The 21,768-nt window shown below is 42.1% G+C and overlaps 1 protein-coding gene across 9 annotated transcripts in view; it reads left to right on the top strand.

The window, feature by feature from the left end:
- Positions 1–21,768, top strand: part of Snap91 (synaptosome associated protein 91) — a 117,897-nt gene that overhangs the window by 72,374 nt on the left and 23,755 nt on the right. For 6 of the 9 annotated variants that reach the window (XM_052715943.1, XM_052715936.1, XM_052715969.1 and 3 more), the window contains exons 12-21: positions 3,086–3,195; positions 5,022–5,137; positions 11,435–11,449; positions 11,636–11,797; positions 16,904–17,011; positions 17,636–17,917; positions 18,131–18,208; positions 18,371–18,442; positions 19,008–19,091; positions 20,422–20,505. In XM_052715943.1, coding sequence (XP_052571903.1) covers positions 3,086–3,195; positions 5,022–5,137; positions 11,435–11,449; positions 11,636–11,797; positions 16,904–17,011; positions 17,636–17,917; positions 18,131–18,208; positions 18,371–18,442; positions 19,008–19,091; positions 20,422–20,505 — 1,111 coding nt within the window. The remainder of the gene's footprint in view (positions 1–3,085; positions 3,196–5,021; positions 5,138–11,434; positions 11,450–11,635; positions 11,798–16,903; positions 17,012–17,635; positions 17,918–18,130; positions 18,209–18,370; positions 18,443–19,007; positions 19,092–20,421; positions 20,506–21,768) is intronic. The other 3 variants (XM_052715996.1, XM_052715987.1, XM_052715978.1) reach the window with 2 other exon arrangements.

Raw genomic sequence — 21,768 nt, 5'->3', positions numbered from 1 at the left:
GCTCAGCCTGACCTCATGGGCCAAGATTTTCTTTTTAAAGTTGAATAACATTCTTTTACACACACACACACACACACACACACACACACACACATACACACACACACACACACCAATTTGTTCATTTTCCCTCCAGTAGGTATCTGAGTTAGTTCCAGATTTTCAGTATGACAAACAGTACTGACATAAAGTATAGTGTGAAACGTCTGGCTGAGGGGCTGGAGAGATGGCTCAGTGGTTAAGAGCGATTGCTGCTCTTGCAGAGGACCCAGGTCCAGTTCCCAACACCCACACTGAGTGGCTCACAACCTCCTGTGGTTCCAATTGCAAGGGAATCTGATGCTCCCTTCTGGCCTGTGCAGGCACTTGCATGCACATGATACTAATGCAGACAGGAACACACACATACACATAAATAAAAATAAATTAAAAATTCTTAAGAAATATGTCTAATACAGAAATATGTTTGAGACTCCACCTTCAGTTTATTTGGAGTATGCAGCTAGGAGTTACATTTCTTTTGAGAAAAGATTAAATTATGTGTGATTTATCTTTCTCTTAGAACCTGAGTTTTTAAATAGGTGAGTTTTACTTGTACTTATGTGACAGCTGAAACCATATGTATCTATATAACATTTTGCTAATTAAAATTCACATATCGTGAATCTATGACATAGATCAGGAACAGGGTGTTATGTGTATTTTAATGATACAGAAAAAATGTCAGTGGGTGCCTTTGCCCCAAGCATGCCTGTTAGAGTAATCACAGTAGTTCCTTCAGCTCCTTCTCATTCTGAGCGGATCGAAGGACAATGGTAGGGTTTTCCCTGACAAGAGCGTGCACTCTCATGGGCCTGTAGTTCACATCTGCCGTTGTATTTTCCAGCAGAGTGTAATAAATGTGCTTTTTCCTTGACACAGCTCCATTATGTAATTGCTGCCATTACAGACATTCAGGGATGTCATTATGACTGTGCCAGAGACTCCCAAATAGCATATGCTCTCCCTGTGCCTGGCTGGCTGTTTAAATTCTCACAGGGCCTGGAAAAAAAAATAAGCAGAAATCTTTTCATTTTTTCTGATACAGAAACACACCATGTTGCCTGTGTGAAAATGTCCAGCTCCAGCTTACGACTCCTTAGTGTGGCCAAATCAGGGCTTCCTTTAGGACCGTCACTTTTGATATTCTAGCCAAATAAAAATTTTCTGATGTTTTGTTTTGCATAATCATGGTGTTGATTGGTGTTGTGTTTTCTGAGCTCTCACATTACATTAGAGGTTCTTGTTACACAGCATTTGTTATGGGCCTATGCCCACCTTCATTTCTGCATTCGCATGGTAGTATGTGTGGTGTCCTCCCATTTCCCCCTGCTACTTTATATACCATCACTTTTTCTAAGTTTATTTACAAGTATTAGTTAAAAATTGAAATCTTACCCCCGCCTTTTTTTTAAGAGCAGTCAGTGTCCGGTGTGGATAATATGCCCTTAGCCATGTCCAGTGTTTATTTCTCCATGGCACTCAACACTTGGCAGCTATGTATCTATTGAACGTCCATATCATGATTAGTTATTTTGTGGCATGTGTAAATCCTGGACATTCTTGAAATGGCAGAATTTCTCATAATTTTCTTATTCATCTTTTGTCTCAAAATGATTTTTGTGACTTTTTAAAGCTTCCTTTAAATCTGCTGTATTTGAAATTGGGTGGCAGAGCCTCTGCTTAATCCTGATATTCATGCATTTTATTTCCTGGAAAATTAAATATACTAGATAAAATAGAATTAGAATAGTGACCACAAAATGTTTAATTTTCTAATATATAAAATATTAACATCTCTATAAATTTATAGGAAACAAGATTTGTGTGTGTGTGTGTGTGTGTGTGTGTGTGTGTGTGTGTGTTTTGCCAGGTGGTGGTGATACATGCCTTTATTACCAGCACTCAGGAGGCAAAGGCAGGCGGATTTCCGTGAGTTCGAGGCCAGCCTGGTCCACAGAGCAAGTTCCAGGACAGCCAGGGCTACACAGAGAAACCCTGTCTTAAAAAAGAAATCATGTGTGTTTTGTGTGACCTGTTCGTGTGTGTGTGTGTGTGTGTGTGTGTGTGTGTGTGTGTGTGTGTGTGTGTGTGTGTAAGACAGGAGTTGACATCAGGTATCTTCTTTTTTTTTTTTTTTCCAGGTATCTTCTTTATTCTAGGTCCACTTTACTTTTTTTTTTTTTTTTCTCTTCTCTATTTTATTTTATTTTCCGGAGCTGAGGACCAAACTCGGGGCCTTATGCTTGCTAGGCAAGTGCTCTACCACTGAGCTAAATCCCCAACCCCCGACTTTACTTTTTGAGACAGGGTCTCTGACTGAATCCAGAGCTCACTGATCTAGCTGGTCAGTGGGGTCCAGAGCTCTACCTGTCTCTGCCCTCTGCCCTCTGCCCTCTGCCCACACACTACAGCACCTGGCTTTTATATAGGTGCTGGGGGGCAGGACTTGGGCCCCTGTGCTGGCACAGCGAGTGTTTTACCAACTGAGCCGTCTTCTCAGCCCAAAGGTTTAGATTTTATTTCACCTTAAAATTTTTTATTTCACAGTGTCATGAGATATAGTCATATCCTCCGATTGTTAGTGACTTGAACCTTACCTATGAATTTTCCCCTGCCAACTATGAAATATTTATGTTAAATGTCCAGATGTTGAAGTCATCTGAGAAGATTTCACATGAAGTATATTTAGATAAAAGAAAAAAAGATACTGGTTGTCTAGCAGTTGTCACCACTGGTCATGTGTGACAGCTAGTTTCCTAATTTCAAGTTCAGTAAATACGTTGAGCTTGATTTTAAATATACAACTAGAAGTCACCGCTGTTAGACCAAATATTTTAACAAAATGTTATGTACGTTACATTGAAGTGTTCAACCCGAATAGTGGTTGTTACAGTTCTTGGTTTCGATATCTCTCAAGTTTTTCCTCCTGTGAGGAGTTGCAGAATAAATGCTTAGGATGGCTGGGTCTGCAGACCACAGCCCCATGGCTCAGTGAGGTTTAGACGTGTGTGTGATCGGCCTGTGTTGTGATCTTCACTTTCAGTCTTCTCCAGCCACAACTGTTACATCTCCTAACTCTACACCAGCTAAAACTATCGACACATCCCCACCGGTTGACTTATTCGCAACGGCATCTGCGGCTGTCCCTGTCAGGTCAGTTCATGAGTATGTAGCCAACTGGTCCTTAATGTTTTGACTCGGTTTTTGTTGTATTTTTATGTACTGTACTGATGCCAAACAGTTTCGCCAGATGAAATCCAGTCCTGATACTGTGTGACTCGGGGGTTACTTTTGCAGTATAACATAAATCCTTTGGGGCTCTTAGAGTGACTTTGAGCCTGTACCCCCTTAAATCCTTGGGAAGACTGATGCTGTCACTCATAAATTTAGGGAAACATCTGGAAGAAAGATTCATATACTGAAAGTCCTTCTAAGGTTGAACGCAGAGTATCTAATGAAAATCAGTTCTTCCTGTGAGAAACTTTAAAGGTGTTTCAGAGTGCTTAAAAACCATTAACAGTGTGGTTGTGCAAGCCTGTAGTCCCAATACTCAGAAAACTGAAGAAGTTAGATCATGAGTTCAAAGCTAGTCTGGAATACATAACAAGTTAGGATCCAAACTGGGCTATGGAATGAAACCCTGTCAATTGAGTAAACCTCACAGGTACAAGGCTGATTACTTGGTCCTGGAATGAACTCAGCTAACGTGATAGAAGAGACCAGTGGAATGTTCCCAATCAACTGTAGTACACCTGGCTGCCCTGTAATGGGACACGGGGATGGCTGAGATCTCAGAACTGCCTGAAATGAGTGACCGAAGCATAAGGGCTTCCACAGATAACAATCTGGGGTCGCCTTTCTTTCACTGTGAGGGTTCTAGCCTCCTTTTAGAGCGTCTGCAACTTTTATGAGTTCACTCTATTCAGAGGCTCCAATTCCTTCTCAGCGGCTTCAGCTGTAAGCAGCAATGAATCTATATATTGCTGTCTTGTTTACTGAATGCTACACTTGCTTACTTCTGCCTCTCATATGCTTGGCACACCCAAATAAACTGTTACTTATGAAAAGTTTGAGTAAGCTCTTTTTATTTATAATGTTCTTATTTGTGTGGTGCTGGGGTCAAATCATGGACCCCACCACATGCCCCCTGATAAAGCTTTTAATTTATAAATGCATTTTCCTTTTCTGATATTTAGTCTAATTGTATTTAAGTCTGTTACTGAAGCAGACTTGGGAATTAAGCAGTGCCTTCAGGGGGTTAAGTGTGGCGGACTCCTCTCTTTCAGTAGAATGGTGCTTGGGCATCTACCATGTAAAAGGTAAAGACCAAGTCAGATGGGGAGCCTGGGACTCTGAGGGCTCCCAGCCTGTAGTTAGTGCTGTAGCCAGGAATCTTAGGAGAGTCTTGTTAAAATAAAAATTCTGATGAAGTAACAACAGCATCATCCTGAAAGTTTGCATTTTGAATACAATTCCAGGACACTTGGGGAAGTGAGGTAAGCCCACTTAAGGTGAGCCCACTGAGAGGTGAACTTGATCTATTACCATCTAATTTAGGGGGAAAATTGGCTGTGATTCAGTTTAATAGTATTTAGTTTATGGATTCTTAAGACAATTTTTTTCTACACAAAAAAGTAGAAAAAAAATAACCTCAGAGTATTGAGTTTTAGTGCCCTGTAGTTTTTTACCCAGCTCACCACCTATTTTTATAAATAAAGTTTTATTGAGATGGAGCGTGGTAATTCGTTTCTTTCTTCTGTATTGTCAGCGTCTTACTTCTGCTATAACGGCAGAGTTGAGGCGTGACAGAGACCACCTGCCCCTCCAAGCCCACGCGTGTCTTCCTTTACAACAGTGATTTTCCAGGCCTTTGTGCATACCACGCAAGTCTTCCACACCGTCTGCACAGGTCTTTGTTGTCAGACACTTTACATTATAATATTTCAGAGTCTGATTGTGAAGCCCTGTTTTCTTTCTAGTGCTGCTAAGCCATCCAGCGATCTCCTTGATCTTCAGCCAGACTTCTCTGGAGCGGCTGCGGGGGCGGCGGCGCCTGTTCCGCCGCCCGCTGCTGGGGGAGCCACGGCGTGGGGAGGTGAGTTCTCTGTGGTTGTTCTCATCCGGGCTGTTATTATTACATATGCACTATTGTGTCAACAGTTGTGTTAGAAGTATGGTGGAGAATGCTCAGAGTAGCTTCAACTGATCAAGGTACACACTTGAAAGAAATTCTGCACTATGTAGTAGTTTAAAAGTTCAAATAGCCTATACTATCTAAGGTTGAAACCAAAGAAGTCCTTTTTGTGTTTCTAAAATCGTGTTCTTAGTGGTTATTTTCTAGAAATGGCTATATTACAAGGTTATAGTGCTTGGGTTGGTGTTGTGATTCACATTGTATCTGGCTTCGTGGAGTTGAAATCTACTATGCTCTTGTTTGCATCAGAAAACATCAATCCTACACTGATTGGCTGAAAGGAAACACAGCTAGGCATTTCAATTCCAGTTGATTCACAGGTCTCAGAAAAACCAGCTTTTCATAAACATCTGATTAAAATCATTGAAGATAAAGTAAAATTAAAATAATTGTGAGTGCTGTGCTCTACAACAGCAAACTATCAGTAAAGTTCTCAAGGAGGTTAAGACACGACACAACAGTGAAATCAACATGGAGAAAAGCAGTAATTCTGTAAGAAGAAAATGGTTAGGTGATAAAGCAGGGTGGAAGCATTTGAGGAACTGGATAATGATAGGGATTTGTATAACGTCTTAGTCAGAGTTTCTATGGCTGTGAAGAGACACCATGACCACGGCAACTCTCATAAAGGAAAACATTTCACTGGGGCTGGCTTACAGTTTCAGAGGTTTTAGTCCATTATTGTCATGGCGGTCAGCATGGTGGCATACAGGCAGACATGGAGCTGGAGAAGTAGCTGAGAATTCTTCATCTTGATCTTCAGGCAGCAGAAGGAAAGACTATGTACCATACTGGAAATAACTTGAGTGTATATGACCTCTAAGCCCACCTCCACAGTGACTTACTTCCTCCAACAAGGCCACACCTCCAACAAGACCACACCTACTCCAACAAAGCCACACCTCCTAATAGGGGTCATTCCTATTCAAACCACCACACAGAATGTTAGACTAAATTGCTCAGGGTCTATACAAAGCCATTGCTATCCAATGAAGCAGTAAAACTCATGACCTTTAGGTTACTTTGTCTCCCAGGCAGAAAATATTTCTAGTACTATGAGACAAGATCTGTAATTTAATATAACATTTCAGAATCAGCGTCCTTAATTAACAGTAAGAAAGTCAAATGAAGTTACATAGCCCTAGATAATTAAACAGTCGCTGGGTGGGCCTGTTAAAAGCATCTCTGTGTAACACCAGAAGTACATTCTGGCTGGGAGCTTTCTCTCTAGGAATGTGGAGGCTGTGGCACATTGGCTACGTTATTGCAAAGCCCATGGCCAGAAATCCTAACCATAGTGACTGCACTGTGGAGGATCCCAGTGGAGGATTCCATATGAGCAGCTGCAGTATGTGGGTCAGGCGGCAGAAATCAGAACATCCGGGCAGGAAGGGGCCTCCTGGCTCCCCAACTGGTCCTTGTTTCCTATTTCTTCCCGAGTTTGCCCATCCTCTGGTCTCTGTAATCCCTTCATCTTGTTACCCAGGGTTTGGTAATAAAACTAAAGCAGTTCGGAACCGAAGTTGACAGCTAGAAATGTGAGCATTTTAAACATTTTAACATTCTCCTATATGGAATAGTCAACTGTTAAGGTTATAGCTATTAAATGTTTAATTTGCCCCTTAAACTTCAGCTAACAGTATTGCCTTTCGATTGAGAAAGGAAATGGTGGCTGAAGAGCCTGCATAAGGACTTCCTTCCTGAAGACACTCATTTGGTCTGAGCTTTAGCTTTTAAATAACCTTATTTTGGTTTGCTAATGATTTCGTTCCCACAACTTACTGTGTTTTCCTTTTTGATAGCTTTTTGGCTCCGTGCCCTCAAGTCAGATTTTTCTCAGCCGTGAAATTCATACTTACTGAAGCTGTTATAATAAAATAAATGGTTTTAGTTATGAATTTGTTGGGTTATATAAAAAAGATTTTTGGATATTACCTGAATGTGTTATTTTTAATTCTGTCATGCATTTAAGTTGGTATGTGTTCATACTTTAATTAATTCTGTTCCCTGACAGTTTCATATATGGATATAATATATTCTGATTACCACCCCCAACCCCATTCTTACTTTCCTTCCCATCTCTCTTAGTTCACTTTTTATTGCTGTGATAAAACACCAGGACCAAAAGCAGGAGGGACGTTTACTTCAGTTTACAGCCTACCTTACAGTCTAATATAACAGGAAGTCGAGGCAGGAACCTGGAAGCAGGAAGCCATAGAAGAACACTCCTACCTGGCTTGATCAGCCTGCTTTCTTACACCACCCAAGACGGTTTGTCCAAGGGTGGCACCAACTACAGTGGATGGGCAATTCTCACATCAATCACTAATCATGAAAGTGGCTACGTGCTTGCCTTTAGGCCAATCTGATGAAGGCATTTCCTCAATTGAGGTTCCCTTTTCCACGATAGCTCAAGTTGGTGTCAAGTTGACAAATACACTCACTAGCACAATAATCCTATCAGTGACTTCCCCATCCCAACCAATCCTTTTCCCAGATTCATGACTTTGGTTTTGCTCTGTGACTCATTTACTTTAATCGATGCCATCTGTATGAGTATTAGATTGGAACTATGTCTGGTGAGGTCACCAGAGGTACATGACTGAAGCGATGACTCCCCCTCTCCCAGATCTATCAGTAGCAAGTAGTTTATCACTGAGGAGTAAGGCCCCCCAGCCCTTCCTCAAGCACCTCACTATTGAAGGATATATTATTATACTGACCCAATGTAGGCATTAGCAGCTGCTGTGGGGTTTGTGAATGCAGTGGCTTAGTATTGCCTGATGCTGGCATTTCAAACCCTTCTATCTTCTAGCTTTTACATTCTTTTCACCCTCTTTCCCACAGTGTTCCCTGAGCCTTAAAGAGGACAGAAAAAATACCTTGTTAAGAGCTAAGCACTCATCTGTTACTTATCTCAGTACCTGTATAGCCACGAGTCTGTGTGTTGACCACCATTCACTTGGAAGAGAGGCTTCTCCCATTAAGGCTGAGAGTAGCATTTGTCTATGGTATACACGTAAATATTTATGAGGTCATTTGACTCTGTAGCAATTCAACTGAACAACAGTATTCAGTTTCCCCCCAAGGCCCATGTTCTTCTCTGCTATGTGTTTTGGATGAGCTTTACAGTACCAGGCATAGATTCCCTGCTGTGGAGTGAGCCCCGAGTCCTAGCAGAGGGCGGTTGGCTACTCTCGTAACAGTAGCACCGCTGGTGCACATTTAGGTCCGTCTTGCCTGGCGCATTGCCTGGGTAAGTCTGTTGATGGCTTTTCTCCTACAGCAGCTAATATAGAACCTTCGAGGACTGTGAAGTCTAGCCAGCAGGGAGGGATCTTACAGCTCAGTTCCAGCTTGATTTCTCTCTATTATACAAATTTCTCTCTATTATACAACCAAGGTGTATAGTATCTTCAGCAATGGGGTTTTATTATCTGATACTGGGGGGAAACCAAGAGGAATTGCCAGAGCCTGTATTGCATGGAGAGCCCCTGAGCCTCTGTGGTCTCTTTGACTAACAACTTGTCAGGAGACATCCTACCTAGAAGCAACTTTTTCCAGCCACACAGGTTATTTCCCTTCAAACTCTTTTTTTTTTTTTTTTTTTTTTAAGTAAATTACAAGCCGGGCAGTGATGGCTCACACCTTTAATCCCAGCACTCGGGAGGCAGAGGCAGGTGGATCTCTGTGAGTTCAAGGCCAACCTGGTCTATAGAGTGAGTTCCAGGACAGCCAGGACTGTTTCACAAAGAAAACTTGTCTCAAATAAATAAATAAATAAATAAATAAATAAATAAATAAATAAATAAATAAATAAATAAATAGTAAATTATAGTTTTAAAATTTGGTTACAAGGTAATAGGTTTCCATTTGGCTTTTCATACCCCTTGTTTTTTAGGTTAACCCTCCACCTAGCTCCTCATCTCCCCTTCCCACCACCCTCTCCCTACTTAAACTATCTATCCCCAGGACTCCCCCTCTCTATTTCCTACCTTGTACTGTAATGTGCTCCCGATGGCCTCTTTCTAGTTTCCTGGTTTCTACAGGATCTCAATATTGTGTTCATGCTTTTTAATGCTAGAGACATTTGGTGACCTTCACCATTGCCCTTCAAGTGATTTCTTTTTCTAACCTTCGCCACTAGAGGGCGAGTGTCTCATAAACAATGCAAAGACCTTAGTGAGCTGGGAAGGCCGGCCTGCCTGGTTAGACAGCATGTGTGTGTCAACACCCAGAACTGCAGCATTTGATAGCAACAGAAAAGCTGATGGGGGAGGTTTATTGACAAGTAATTCTCAATCTCTAAGAAAAATAATAAAACTCATAAAGCGTGAGAAAGATAAAATGAACTAGGAAAGTGGTCTTCGCTTCCCCGCATTTCTCCTGCAGAGATCTGCTGAAGCTGAGGATGCTGTTTCCTTGTAGATGTGTTTGCCTCATTTGACTAAGTAAAACATAAAATCAGTTTCCCAGTCTTATTTCCTAACATCAAGCCACATCTGTGTTTGAATATTGTAGTATTTGAGTTTTATATAACTAGACAGTAAAATGCGAACTCTGAACCTTGTGTCAGCATCCTCATCTGACCTTTAGTGAAAGGGTTTCAATATGCAAAGATGAAGACCACTTCAGAAGTCTGTGAATTCTTTGTAGGGCTGTAGGTATGGACACATTTCCATTTCTGGAGACACATTGTAATGATAATATTTTTATATTAGTATGAGACAACAAAATTTCAGCGAATTCATATTTTAATAAATATAGTTTAAACTTACCTATAAGTTTAGTTTTTAATCAGATGGATAACAAGCCCATTGACAGAAAAAAAAAACACAGAGACGGTTTGAAATCCACCTTTGCCTTCGTAATAGAAAGAATATTTTCCTTTGTTCATAATAAATCTGTGTTTCAGAAGCAAAAGTAAAGAAATGGTTTTTGGGCCTGTGTATCTAACTAGAAAAGCACTCAGCTTCTTCTCATAAGTAAAATTTCTGCCTTTTAAGAAGTATAAGATTGTGGCTAGGGTTTTCTTAAAATTGAAATAAATAACCAAGATGCATTTGAGAAATAATATTATGAGATAATATAACTGATATTTTCCACGTAGACTGTTTGCTGTAATACAGGTGGGTTTTGGGACCCACTTATTCCCACGTTAAGAAACTCTGGGGTTTGGGTCTGGAGACAGTGTGACATGCACACACCAGACACTGGAAGGTTTACAGGCGCTTTGAAGTTCGTGCTCCTAGCTTTCCGTGTGGAACAGTTGATGTATTCCAGGGATGGATAAGCCCTCTAAGTGAATGAGCACATTTAATCTTCATAGTAACTGGAAACAATCCAGTTGTGACTCCCTGAAGAATGTCAGTTTCTTTGTTACGAGATTTAACTTCCATTTGTTACAGTGAACATTTTCTAGCCATTTTTTTTTTTAAGAGTGCAAGAAGGGCCTTTGATTACGTACCTCTTATAAATGAATTGAATCCTCCTACTTTAATTTGTGTGTATGGTTTCACCCTTTACCAGTCGTGGTTTCAAGACCGTCTAACCGCTGACACAGTTACTAAGAGAGACCTGCCATGATGGTGAATTCCGTCATCTTGGCACACACTGCAGAATGGTGTTGTCTTCATCAGCCTGGCCGGTGGGCAAGTTTGTGGGGGCACTTCCTTGATTAGTGATTGACATGCGAGGGCCCCTGTGGTCAGTACCACCCCTAGACAGGTGGCTCTGTCTAGGCTGGGCTACATCGGGAACCCAGTCTCAAAGATGGAGAGTGGGAGGAGATGGGAAAGAAAAAAAGATCAGGCAACAAAATTCTGCTGATTATAGGTTAATGACATCAGTCCCAACAGGTAAAGGGGATCTGCTGGGGATAATGAGGGGGGAAAGCTCTTTTTGGATATAGATTGTGTTTTTCAAAGTTATTTAAGACTCAAGTAGTCTCTTGGCCTCCCTCACCCTCTGTTTTTCCATCTGTAACTTGGGTAGCTTGGCCTAGGGTCCCTTCCTGCTTGAAAATCCCATGGTGAGAGTTGGTAATGCATTTGTTTTCTAATGACTACGGGTCTGGGGAGGCACAGGAGGTCCGGGTGAGCCTGCACCTCGCCCGCCCTGCCTGCACACTGGCCCAGTCAGATGTCTCAGCTGGAACTCTTATTTCTTCCTGTGCTGCCACCACCTGGACATCGGTAGACCTTTTGGGAGAGGGTGAGTAAAGCCTCGTTTCTCCCCTCCTCCTCCTGCTCCCCCTCCCCCTCCTCCTCCTCCTCCTCCTCCTCCTCTTTCTCCTGTGAGAGCTGTCCGCAGCTGTCTTCCTGGGGCCCGGAGGAGCCGGGTCTAGCTCCTGTCCTCCCCTCCTCTCTCTCCCTTTGCTCTGTCTCTGGTGAAATACAGATTCCTTGGCCACACTCTCTTCCGTCCCCTCTGAAGCACCGATTTCAGACCCGTTTGCACCAGAACCTTCCCCTCCTTCGGCAACCACTGAAACCGCTTCCGCTTCTGCCTCAACCACCACAGCTGTGCCGGCTGTCACTACGGAAGTGGATCTCTTTGGAGGTTAGTCAGTCACACCAGGGCTCCTTCATTCCCTTTCAAGATGGCTGACGTACCCGAGACTGAAGGTACTTGAATTGCCTTACACTGTGTTAGCGACAGAGCGTAAGGACTTTTCCAGTGTCGGTCGGTTCGCAGGCATTTGACTTCTCTAAGGTCATCAGCTGCCCTCCCTGTAGTTTGGCCCCTTTAGAGCAGAAGCTGCAGCCCTTGGAGCACACTGGATCTCACATCAGGATCTGAGTTGCTGCCTGACTCTGGCCCACATATGCCCTCCCTGCAGGGCCTCTGTGAGTGATCCCAGGCTTCTGAGACATTAAGATGTGGCTTTGGGGCCAGATTAGAACCAGCCTGGGGAACATTTGAAGACCATAAGAGAGAGAGAGATCCTAGCCTAAATAATTTCTTAGCATTTAGACAAAAATAAAAAAAAGTCTGAGAAGAATTAAAATTTGGATGGCTAGACAAGAGAGTTGACTGGTATACCTACTTTTGATGGTTGTGTCCAAGTAAGACGTAGGGTCTTCTTGACTTTGGAACTTTGAGAGGCCATCTGAAGCAGCACTTAGCATGCTGATTAAAAACAGGTGCAGGTCAGTCTTGGAAAGGATTGTGTAGAAATATGCTGTCCATGTAGATGCCAATTCTGACCCAGTGAAATAACCTGCAATATGCACAGACGCCATGAGCATCAGAAGCCAGTTCATCTACGGATTTGCGTCTGGGGGAGCCACTGTGCAAACGCAGAGAAGTGTGTGGACCACTTACACACCTCCAGGGGGTGTTAGACTCATTAGAGTTTCGTGTTTCCTCATTACCATACAGCACATTTTCCAGGGCCTTTTGAAAATATTGTAAAGAAATTGAAGGAAGCAAGTGATGGAGAAGCCAGGAGCGGTTTGGCAGGTGATGGTGGAGTCAGTACATTCCCCTGGGGATGAGCACTTACACAGACACATACCACTCTGCTGTGTGCTGTGCCCTCGACGCTGAAGCTGTCCAAGACCAGTAGTGTTGGCTAGACACGGCATTTCTGTCAGTTTCACCGAAGACATTGTCTGTCACCTTGTTGCGTCTTCAGGCTGACAGAGAGAAACTTGTTTCTTAAAAGCAGGAGATAGAGAATTGCAGACCCTTGAGAGTTTCGCTAACAGGGACCACTCAAAACTCGGTGTTCTTGTCAGTGTTGGCCTAATCTCTTCAGGTTAAATGTTTGTTGTTGTTGTTGTTTTAGCTGAAATTTCTAAGATTAACTCCTTCACCCTTCCTCTCTGCAACCCCACTGCTGGCGTTCAGTCGGAGTGGTTTCTCATGGAAGGTCGGTGGAAAATCTGATGGGCTGCCGGACAGCCGCTTTGTACTGCAGCATTTCTATCTCTGTAGAGATGTGTTTTTTCAGTCCACATGAAAGGAGCTTGCTTACCTCTCAGAGGTCACGCAAGTCTGCCTTGCTTTTTTGCAGCTTTCCAGAACAATAAAGCCCAAGATGTTTCTCTGAAATAGTGTTTGAGCCATTATGCATCATTTTTACCTTTACATACAAGTCTTAAAATGAGGTACTACAGAGTCACATGATGAAATACCAAGAACCAGCTGCCCTGAGTTTTCCTCCGTGTCTCCTCTGTCCTCTGGCAGGGACATGAGTGAAGATGAGCCCCTCTGCAAGTCTCATCATTTACTTTATTTCTCTGCTAAGCTCTGTGAGCTGTCACCTGGCCTCAGACATCTGGAAAATCTCTGTCTGCCACGGTTGGGAATCTGTGTACACCACGGCATCTTTTAGAGTCCTCAGTGATTTTCCCCCTAATTTGTTCCATGTTCTTTCTTGGTTTATAGCAAATCATTTAGAGCTTTCACTTAAGTAAATCCTAAGCTTAAATCTCTGTGGCCGTTTCATTGACCACTTTAAAATATTTGGAATCTCCAAGATGGTTAAGAACTTGAACTCGCTGGGCAGTGGTGGCACACGCCTTTAATCCCAGCACTCGGGAGACAGAGCCAGGTACATCTCTGTAAGTTTGAGGCCAGCCTGGTCTACAGAGTGAGATCCAGGACAGGCACCAAAACTACATGGAGAAACCCTGTCTTGAAAAAAACAAAAACAAAACCAAACAAACAAACAAAAAATTCAAATGAGGGTACCAGCCACATTTTGTTTGAATAACCTTAAAATATACTCTCATGTCAGATATGCTGGTCACACTGGGGAGGCTGTTGGAGGAGAATAGCAAAGTTGAGGCCAACCTGAGCTATGTAATAATTTCTGGGCCAGCCTGAGCTACATAACAAGACCTCTATCTCAAAGATATCAAACATACTCTCAGGAGTTTCTATGTCTATAGCAATATAAATTTCTCTAGAAATAAGCATAGTGAGTTTTAATGTAAGGAAAATATGGCTATGGAATTTCATAGATATAAAATTTAAAACATTAAACATAAGCATTAAGAATCTATGCCTTTTAGTACATTTGAAATGGGAGTTTGGAAGAAATATTCAAATTTATATCTATATAATGTTTTATTATTCTATGTGTGTAGTTCATTTAAGTTTTATATTATCTTTTCTGACATATTAAATTTACTAAATCTTTTATTTTTAAGTCAAAGTTCTAAGAAATGGAACCTGCTTTCTGTTGTCATACAAAACCAAATTATAAGACATGTTGTGCTTTAAGGTTTTATACAAGCCCCAGATAACTGATAAATAACAGCATGGCCTTTTTAAAATATCCTCGTTGGGGGCTGGTGAGATGGCTCACAGTAGAGGTGCTTGCCGCCAAACCTGATGACCCGAGTCTCTTCCTGGCACCCACACGAGAGAAGCAGAGGACAGACTCTGAAAAAAAATCCCTGTCCCACATTCATGTCTTTGGGAAAGGTTTTGTGAGAGTTTGAGAGAAGTTTATCACGTGGGTGGCAGCGGGGTCTCCTCCCTTGAAGAGAAGTTTGGATGGGAGTCAAAGGTTAGTTGATGATGTTTTAGTCTTCACTAACGAGAGCAGTGCTGAAAAGAGATGCGTGGCTGACGGGGGAGAAGGAAACCTCTCCTGTTACACAGCTGGGAGTATAGGTTTCCGTTGTACATGAGTCGTAACCTGAAGAGCCTCGCCTGCGAGCATCCCCTGTTACTAATACATTCAGCCTAGAAGCAGTGAGTAGTATAGTGGAGGGGGTGTGGCCTGTGACTGTTCAGTCGTGTGGCCAGACACACAAAGCTCCAGCTGACAGTAATGGACCAAATCCTGACCCAACCGTTTGCTGGCTGCATGACCGTGATCAAATGACCCAAGTTATTTTTTTTAAACTGAAAGATGTAAGTTACATATATTTTTCATGTGCAACAAGATGCTTTTAGGTATGTATATATTTCCGAACAGCTAGATAAAGTTGTGTATTACTTCACATCCGGTTTTTTTTTTTTTTTTTTTTTTGGTTTGGTTTTTTTTTTTTTTTTTTTTTTTAGGGAAAACACTTAAAAATCTCTGAACATTGGTTCTCTTCTTACAGAATGGAGTTAATAAAAGGCACCACCTGAAATAGTTACAGAAGTGGAATTTTATAATTTGTTCTTGTGGTTTCTGTGACTCTTAGTGACACTGGCCTCAGTTGTGGCTGTCTAGGCAGGAAACGGAAGATCCCTGAACCATGGCAGACTATTGAGAGCACTTGAATCCTTCTGCCCCCCTTGGGGTTTTCCTGCTGCCCAAGCCCTCTAGTGTCTGGAAAGTGGCTCTGCACCGTCCTCAGGATAGCTGAGAGAAGCGATCAGACCAAATTAGTTTTTAAGGAAATTTTAACTCAAATGAGTCTCTTGTAATGTCATTTTTTTAATTCCACAAAACATAAGGACTCAAGATGTTGCTTAAAATTTCCATACCTAGACGAGTTTGTGACTTAACTGCATTCAACTGAGAGAGACAAGGATGTTGGCCACAGGATTTCTTCAAGCTTAATGCATTGAATGAATCTTTGAGAAAGCTGCTATACTGTGTGATGTTTCCAAACATATTTGACCAATTCCTCTTAGTGACTGAGGGTCAGTGTTTTAGGACACATCAGTAGATACTATAAGAAATTGTATCCTTAGGATAAAAAGTAGTAGGTACAAGTGAGTTGATCCCATTCTCTGAACATTTCATCTCTGTTCTGGCAACTAAAGACTTTCTGTCTTAACCCCATAATGAATATGGTTTGCTAGCGGGTATACACTGGAAATGATTTACATCACTGTATATTTAGGGCTGGGAATGTAGTATGCAAGGCTCTGGGTCCTACCCCTAGCATTGAAAAAAAGAAAAAAATATAAAATATATATAAGCTGGGTTTACCTGTATGTTAATGGGGTTCCTTCTATAAATAATGCACTTGTAGTCTTAAAACATGAAATTATATTTTTAGTCTATTGGCAATGGATCCTATTCCAAATAACTAGAAAATATAATAATATTTGAAATCAATAAATATAAGTAGAAATGAAGACATTAAGCATCATGCCCTAATTTGGTTAGTTGATTGTTTCTTTAAAGTGAGTCCTTCTTGTATCTGACAATTCTTTCCAAGGTTAGTGAAAACTTTTCTGAATTCCCTTCTAAACCTTTCGTGTTAATAGTATGATTTTTTCCTCTGCATTAGTTTTAACTTGGGAATATTTGTTTACATAGCCATTAACTACTTGATATTATTTGCAAACATAAAAGATACTGGAATTTTCTAGAAGCCACTAGTCAGAGATATAAAAAAAATTCATCAAAGAAGTATTATCTGGACATGAAAGTTTAATGTCTTAAATTACATAGTAGAGTTGTTTTGTGTTTTGATTTTGCATCCATTAATTTCTAATGAAACATAAAACATGCTTTTTAGAGCCCTTATACAATGAGAATCCTGTTGGATCCTGATGGCCTTCAGAGGTATTCACATACCACCATTCAGGTGTTAGCTAACAGGGAGACATGCAAAGAATAATTGTTTTGTGATTACCAACAGTGCATGAAAACATTCGTGTTGTATAAGGGAGCTTTCTTCACAACTTAACTCAGTTCTTTTACTATATTTTCTTCTCTTTTTATTCCTTTCGTTTCTGTTACTTTTAAAACTGCAACCCAAGATGCCTTTGCAGCTTCTCCTGGGGAGGCCCCTGCAGCATCCGAAGGGGCCGCCGCACCAGCTACCCCAACCCCAGTGGCTGCAGCTCTTGATGCATGCTCAGGAAATGGTGGGTTGACACATGAGCCAGTCTGTTGTTTTCCTGTCCTAATGTCAAACCTGCGTCGTTAGATGTGGCCATACGTTTCTTTTATGATTTTATTTTCTCATCAGTGTAAACTGTCATTCATCACGACTGAGTAAATAATGCCAACACTTAAAACATTAAGACGATAAAGTGCATACTTATCAAAATTGGCAATCCCTCAAGATTGACAATTTTTCTCAGTGCAAGTATGCTCTCTTAATGTTTTTCCCCTCTAATGCATTCTTTTATGATATTAAGTTCAAATATATTGGCATGTTTTAATGAACTTTCAGAGCTACCAAATTGACTAGATTAGGTAAGGGCATGTAAGATAATGATCCCTGGACCAAGACTGTAGGCTAATCTCACAGCACCCTACAAAATGTTTCAGGTTCAACTTGTGGCACCAACTGTATTTTCCTTTTTCTTTAGAAAAAGCATCCTAATTGCTGACCTCTGCTGATAAGATAGTAGCTGAACCCATGTAGCCCAAGACCTAGCTAGCGTGTAAACGTGTATGAAGTGTCTTTTTACCTGTAATTACAAGTCTGTCGCTTGCTCTTTCCTGACTGATGCTGTGTGTGTCTCCACTTTCCTTTCCAAAAGACCCTTTTGCCCCATCTGAAGGTAGTGCAGAGGCTGCACCTGAGCTGGACCTCTTTGCAATGAAGCCACCTGAGACCAGCGCTCCTGTAGTTACCCCCACAGCTAGCACAGCCCCTCCAGTTCCCGCCACTGCTCCTTCTCCTGCTCCTACCGCTGTGGCAACCACTGCTGCCACCACCGCCGCCACTGCAGCTACCACCACTGCCACCACCTCCGCTGCCGCCGCCGCCACCACCACCGCCACCGCCGCCGCCGCTCCTCCTGCTCTAGATATCTTTGGTGGTAACTTGTCGTTGTTGTTACTGAATTTCTCCCGTCTGGTGGCTTGAACCTGTAATGCACACATGACTCTTATGCATGAAAACTAGAGTTAAGTGGTTCTCGGGAAACCATTTGCTACTTAACCCAAAGGTCTCCTAAATGCTCGTTCAGAAAGCTGGCGATTGCTTTTTTTCCCCCCCGACTGAGTGAAGGCCTGTGTGTTCTTGGTCTTAGATTTGTTTGATTCTGCTCCTGAAGTTACTGCAGCACCTAAGCCAGACGCGGCTCCTAGCATAGACCTGTTTGGTACAGGTAAAGCCGAAGCAACTGTTTTTTCCACTCTGTTTCTGTAGCTGTGTCCTTGGTCAAGCCCTTTGTAGTTGCTCTGATAATGCTTTTGTTAGACGTGTGATTTCAGTTTCAGCTTTCTGCTACTGACTTCTGCCTGCTTTTGGTTTCTTTCACCTCTGGAAGATGCTTTCTCCTCTCCACCACGAGGGGCCTCTCCGGTGCCTGAGAGCTCCCTCACTGCCGACCTCTTATCCGGTGAGTGCTTCTCCAAGGTCCAGCCTTCAGAGCTCTCTCAGGAGGGTCCTACTGAGGGTGGGGTGGGGGGCTCCTGTGAGGAAGGGTGATCCAGTACCCTATAGGTTTGTCTTATGTGTTTTAAAACCCTGAATTCCCTTAAGAGACGAATCTCATTCTCCAGCACATGGCCAACTAGTGAGGGTTGATATTTCTAATCTAAGGTTGGCCAAAAAAAAAAAAAAGGCCGGGCAGTGGTGGCGCACGCCTTTAATCCCAGCACTCGGGAGGCAGAGCCAGGCGGATCTCTGTGAGTTCAAGGCCAGCCTGGGCTACCAAGTGAGTCCCAGGAAAGGCGCAAAGCTACACAGAGAAACCCTGTCTCGAAAAAACCAAAAAAAAAAAAAAAAAAAAAATTCTGGTTCCCACTAAAACCTCTAATACTGAAGAGTCAGTTTTCATTTGCTGTCCTAACTGTTAAGATTGGCCACCCTCTTCCTATAGCTGAAATCCTGAGGCCATTGTCGGTTCTCTGGGTTCCATTGTGCTGAGAGTGAACTGCATGTCCCCTTGTTCTTCACTGCAGTGGACACATTTGCAGCGCCGTCCCCTGCCGCCACTGCCTCTCCAGCAAAGGTGGAGTCCTCGGGTGTGCTAGACCTTTTTGGGGGTGCGTATCTCTCCGCCTTCAGCACTTACGCTGTCTGGAGTGGTTCTGTTCTGAGGAGAGTCTCCTCTCTTTCGTTCTGTCTCATTTGGCTTCTTTTGACTGCAGTTGCTTTTGTCTCTCACATGGGAACTTAAGTTGTGCAGACGTTCTTCACTCCTCTGCCGTCACTGCATCCATCCTCATTGGTTTATCACAGCTTTCAGTGCATGGCCTAACCAGACCAGAGCCCTTGCCATGGGAAGTCTTCCTGTTTCAGCCTTTGTGTTCATCCGGAGTTTTAATCACCAGCTTGGAGTCCCTTTCTGCTGTTTTCTCAAAGATCCTGATGCATTGGTTACATACACACTCTTAAGTTCTTAAAAGCAGTATAAACATGAAGTGGGTAATTCAGAATCTAAAACAAGCCAGTCACAGGTCCTCATACTCAACACCATGGAGTTTATTTACATTGAATTTAGTGTTTTTAAATCTTTCTGGAGAACTTGGAGATGTTTTTCTGGTTTAAATGTATCTTTTCTTCCTTTGCGTAGTATTTGAAAACAGAAATATACATTGATTGTATTGATTGTATTTGTGTGCATTAAAAAAAAAAACCCTAAAGTTCTTCATCAGCCATAAACTTGCAGGAAGGAGACAGGTCTGAAGTGAATCATGAGTACCCATGAAAGTGAATGTCTTTGGGCTAAAACATCATCTTTGCACATTGTAACCACATGGATTATCTCCTGCCACTGAAGCATCCTGGTATCTGTCATGCTGGATATATGAGGGTACAAAGAAGATACCCCTGAAGGTGCTCAGACACATAGGTATAAGGAAATCTGCTGTAACTGCTGCTGAATTGGGCATATTAAACATTTAGAAGCTTAAGTGGGAAATGAGAAAGTTATGTTTTACCTTTGTTTAAAAAGCTTAAAAATCTCAATCCTGTTTTTAAAAAATGATGAAACTTGCTTTGAAACATTCATTTTAACAGTGTGTCTCTTACTCTTACAGTGAGGCACTGATTCTTAAACATTCTAGAACTCTCTTGAGAGGCAAAACTCTTTAGAACAGTTCATGGTAGAACATACCTGCAATTCCTGCTCTTGGGGAGGGTCCCAAAGCAAACAGGAGCTACATACTAAGACTGTATCTGAAAATATAAAATAAGACAAGCTGCTTAGATCATGATTCAGTTCACCCGGTCATTTCACGTAGAACCAGGAGGCAGGCTCCCCATTACAGAGTATCCTGTCTGTGCATGTCTCTACGTCTATCACACTTGAATTGCTTAGTTACTTACGATTTGACCCTCTTACTTTTCTGCTGCATAATGGATAATGGATAGATGCGTTTGGAAGTAGTGCTTCTGAAACCCAACCAGCACCACAGGCTGTTTCTAGTTCCTCAGCATCGGCAGATCTACTAGCTGGTAATTGATTCCATTAAAATGGCATTTTATAAAAGTTAAGTTTGCATGTAGTTTCATAGGTAATAGATACTACATCATTTGCAAAATATATTTTTAAAGTTTCCTTTCAAGGCATGAAATAGAAGGATATGGCATTGTATAATAGAAAGCTTATTACTTCCTAGAATTTATTAAATTAGTTTTAAACCCACAGTTGTATGTGTATAAGCCACCCCTGTTGACTCTCTCAGTCTTACTTTCAATTAGCGTGTTTGTTTTTATTTGCCAAACAGGTAATGTGCTTTGTGTAGCAATTCTGTCATGTAATGACTGCTCATATTTTGGGGAAGGAATCCATGGTAAACTATGCTGTAACAGTTGACAGTTGGTTTTGCAGTATGTGAATCACCATGGAAGAAACCATTGTAGATGTCTCCTGTTGAAATGTTGTGACATATGTCATGGACTTTTTGACAAGCTGATCATGTTTCTGTCTGAAAACACACAGGGTGATCCGGAACTTTCTAGGAAATAGATGGGCACAGTTTGGGAGGGTCACAACTTGTTGCTGAGATGAATGGACTGATTAAAAGAGTGGTTCAAGACTCAAACACAGCTAAAACCAAGCATGAGTTTGGGGTCATGGGGTCCCTGGGGTCAAGACAAAGTGTGTTTAATGAACATCAGACTTAGAAAGTGGCCAGTTGGAAGGCCCCATCTGTATGTAGGCTTTGACCCAGCTTAGCAGAGGAATTCACAGTGTGCTACCCTCACTTTTGATTTTGCTTGAGAGGAGCAGAGAAGTTGTTTAGCAGAGGCCTCTTGACACTCCAGGGCAGCTTTCAAGTGACCCCCAGTCACTACAAGGGATGCATTTTGGTCCTCAGGGTAACAAGGAGTTAATGAATGTGAGTCACCTGAGCACAAGGAAGCCCCCCAATCTAGAAACCCCTCAGTTAAAAAACCCTGGCAACCATGTGGCCCTTAAAGAATGACCAGTTTTGACCAAGTGTAGCCATAGTTCACAACCTAGAAGTAATTTAACACAGGATCCCGACACCAGGTGGATCAGGTCAGGGAACCTGCCGGTGTTCTCAGTCTTCTGGTAAGTAATGGTAGAACTTAATGGACCCCTCCAGCCATCAGTACTAATTTCCCTTATGGTCACATCTTTCCTCCAGGAACTTTTCACCTTCCTTCCATCAGTAATTCTGTCTGGTGGCTTCAGTCTCTCTAGCAAGGGTGGCTCTTTCATTTCTTTCACAGCCGCTCTGGCTCCTTGAT

Source organism: Peromyscus californicus, unplaced genomic scaffold (genome assembly GCF_007827085.1).
Source record: "Peromyscus californicus insignis strain IS unplaced genomic scaffold, ASM782708v3 Scaffold_11__1_contigs__length_118956290, whole genome shotgun sequence".
Lineage (NCBI taxonomy): Eukaryota > Metazoa > Chordata > Mammalia > Rodentia > Cricetidae > Peromyscus > Peromyscus californicus.
Note: the sequence above shows the minus strand (reverse complement) of the source record. Positions and strands in the feature narration are given on the sequence as shown.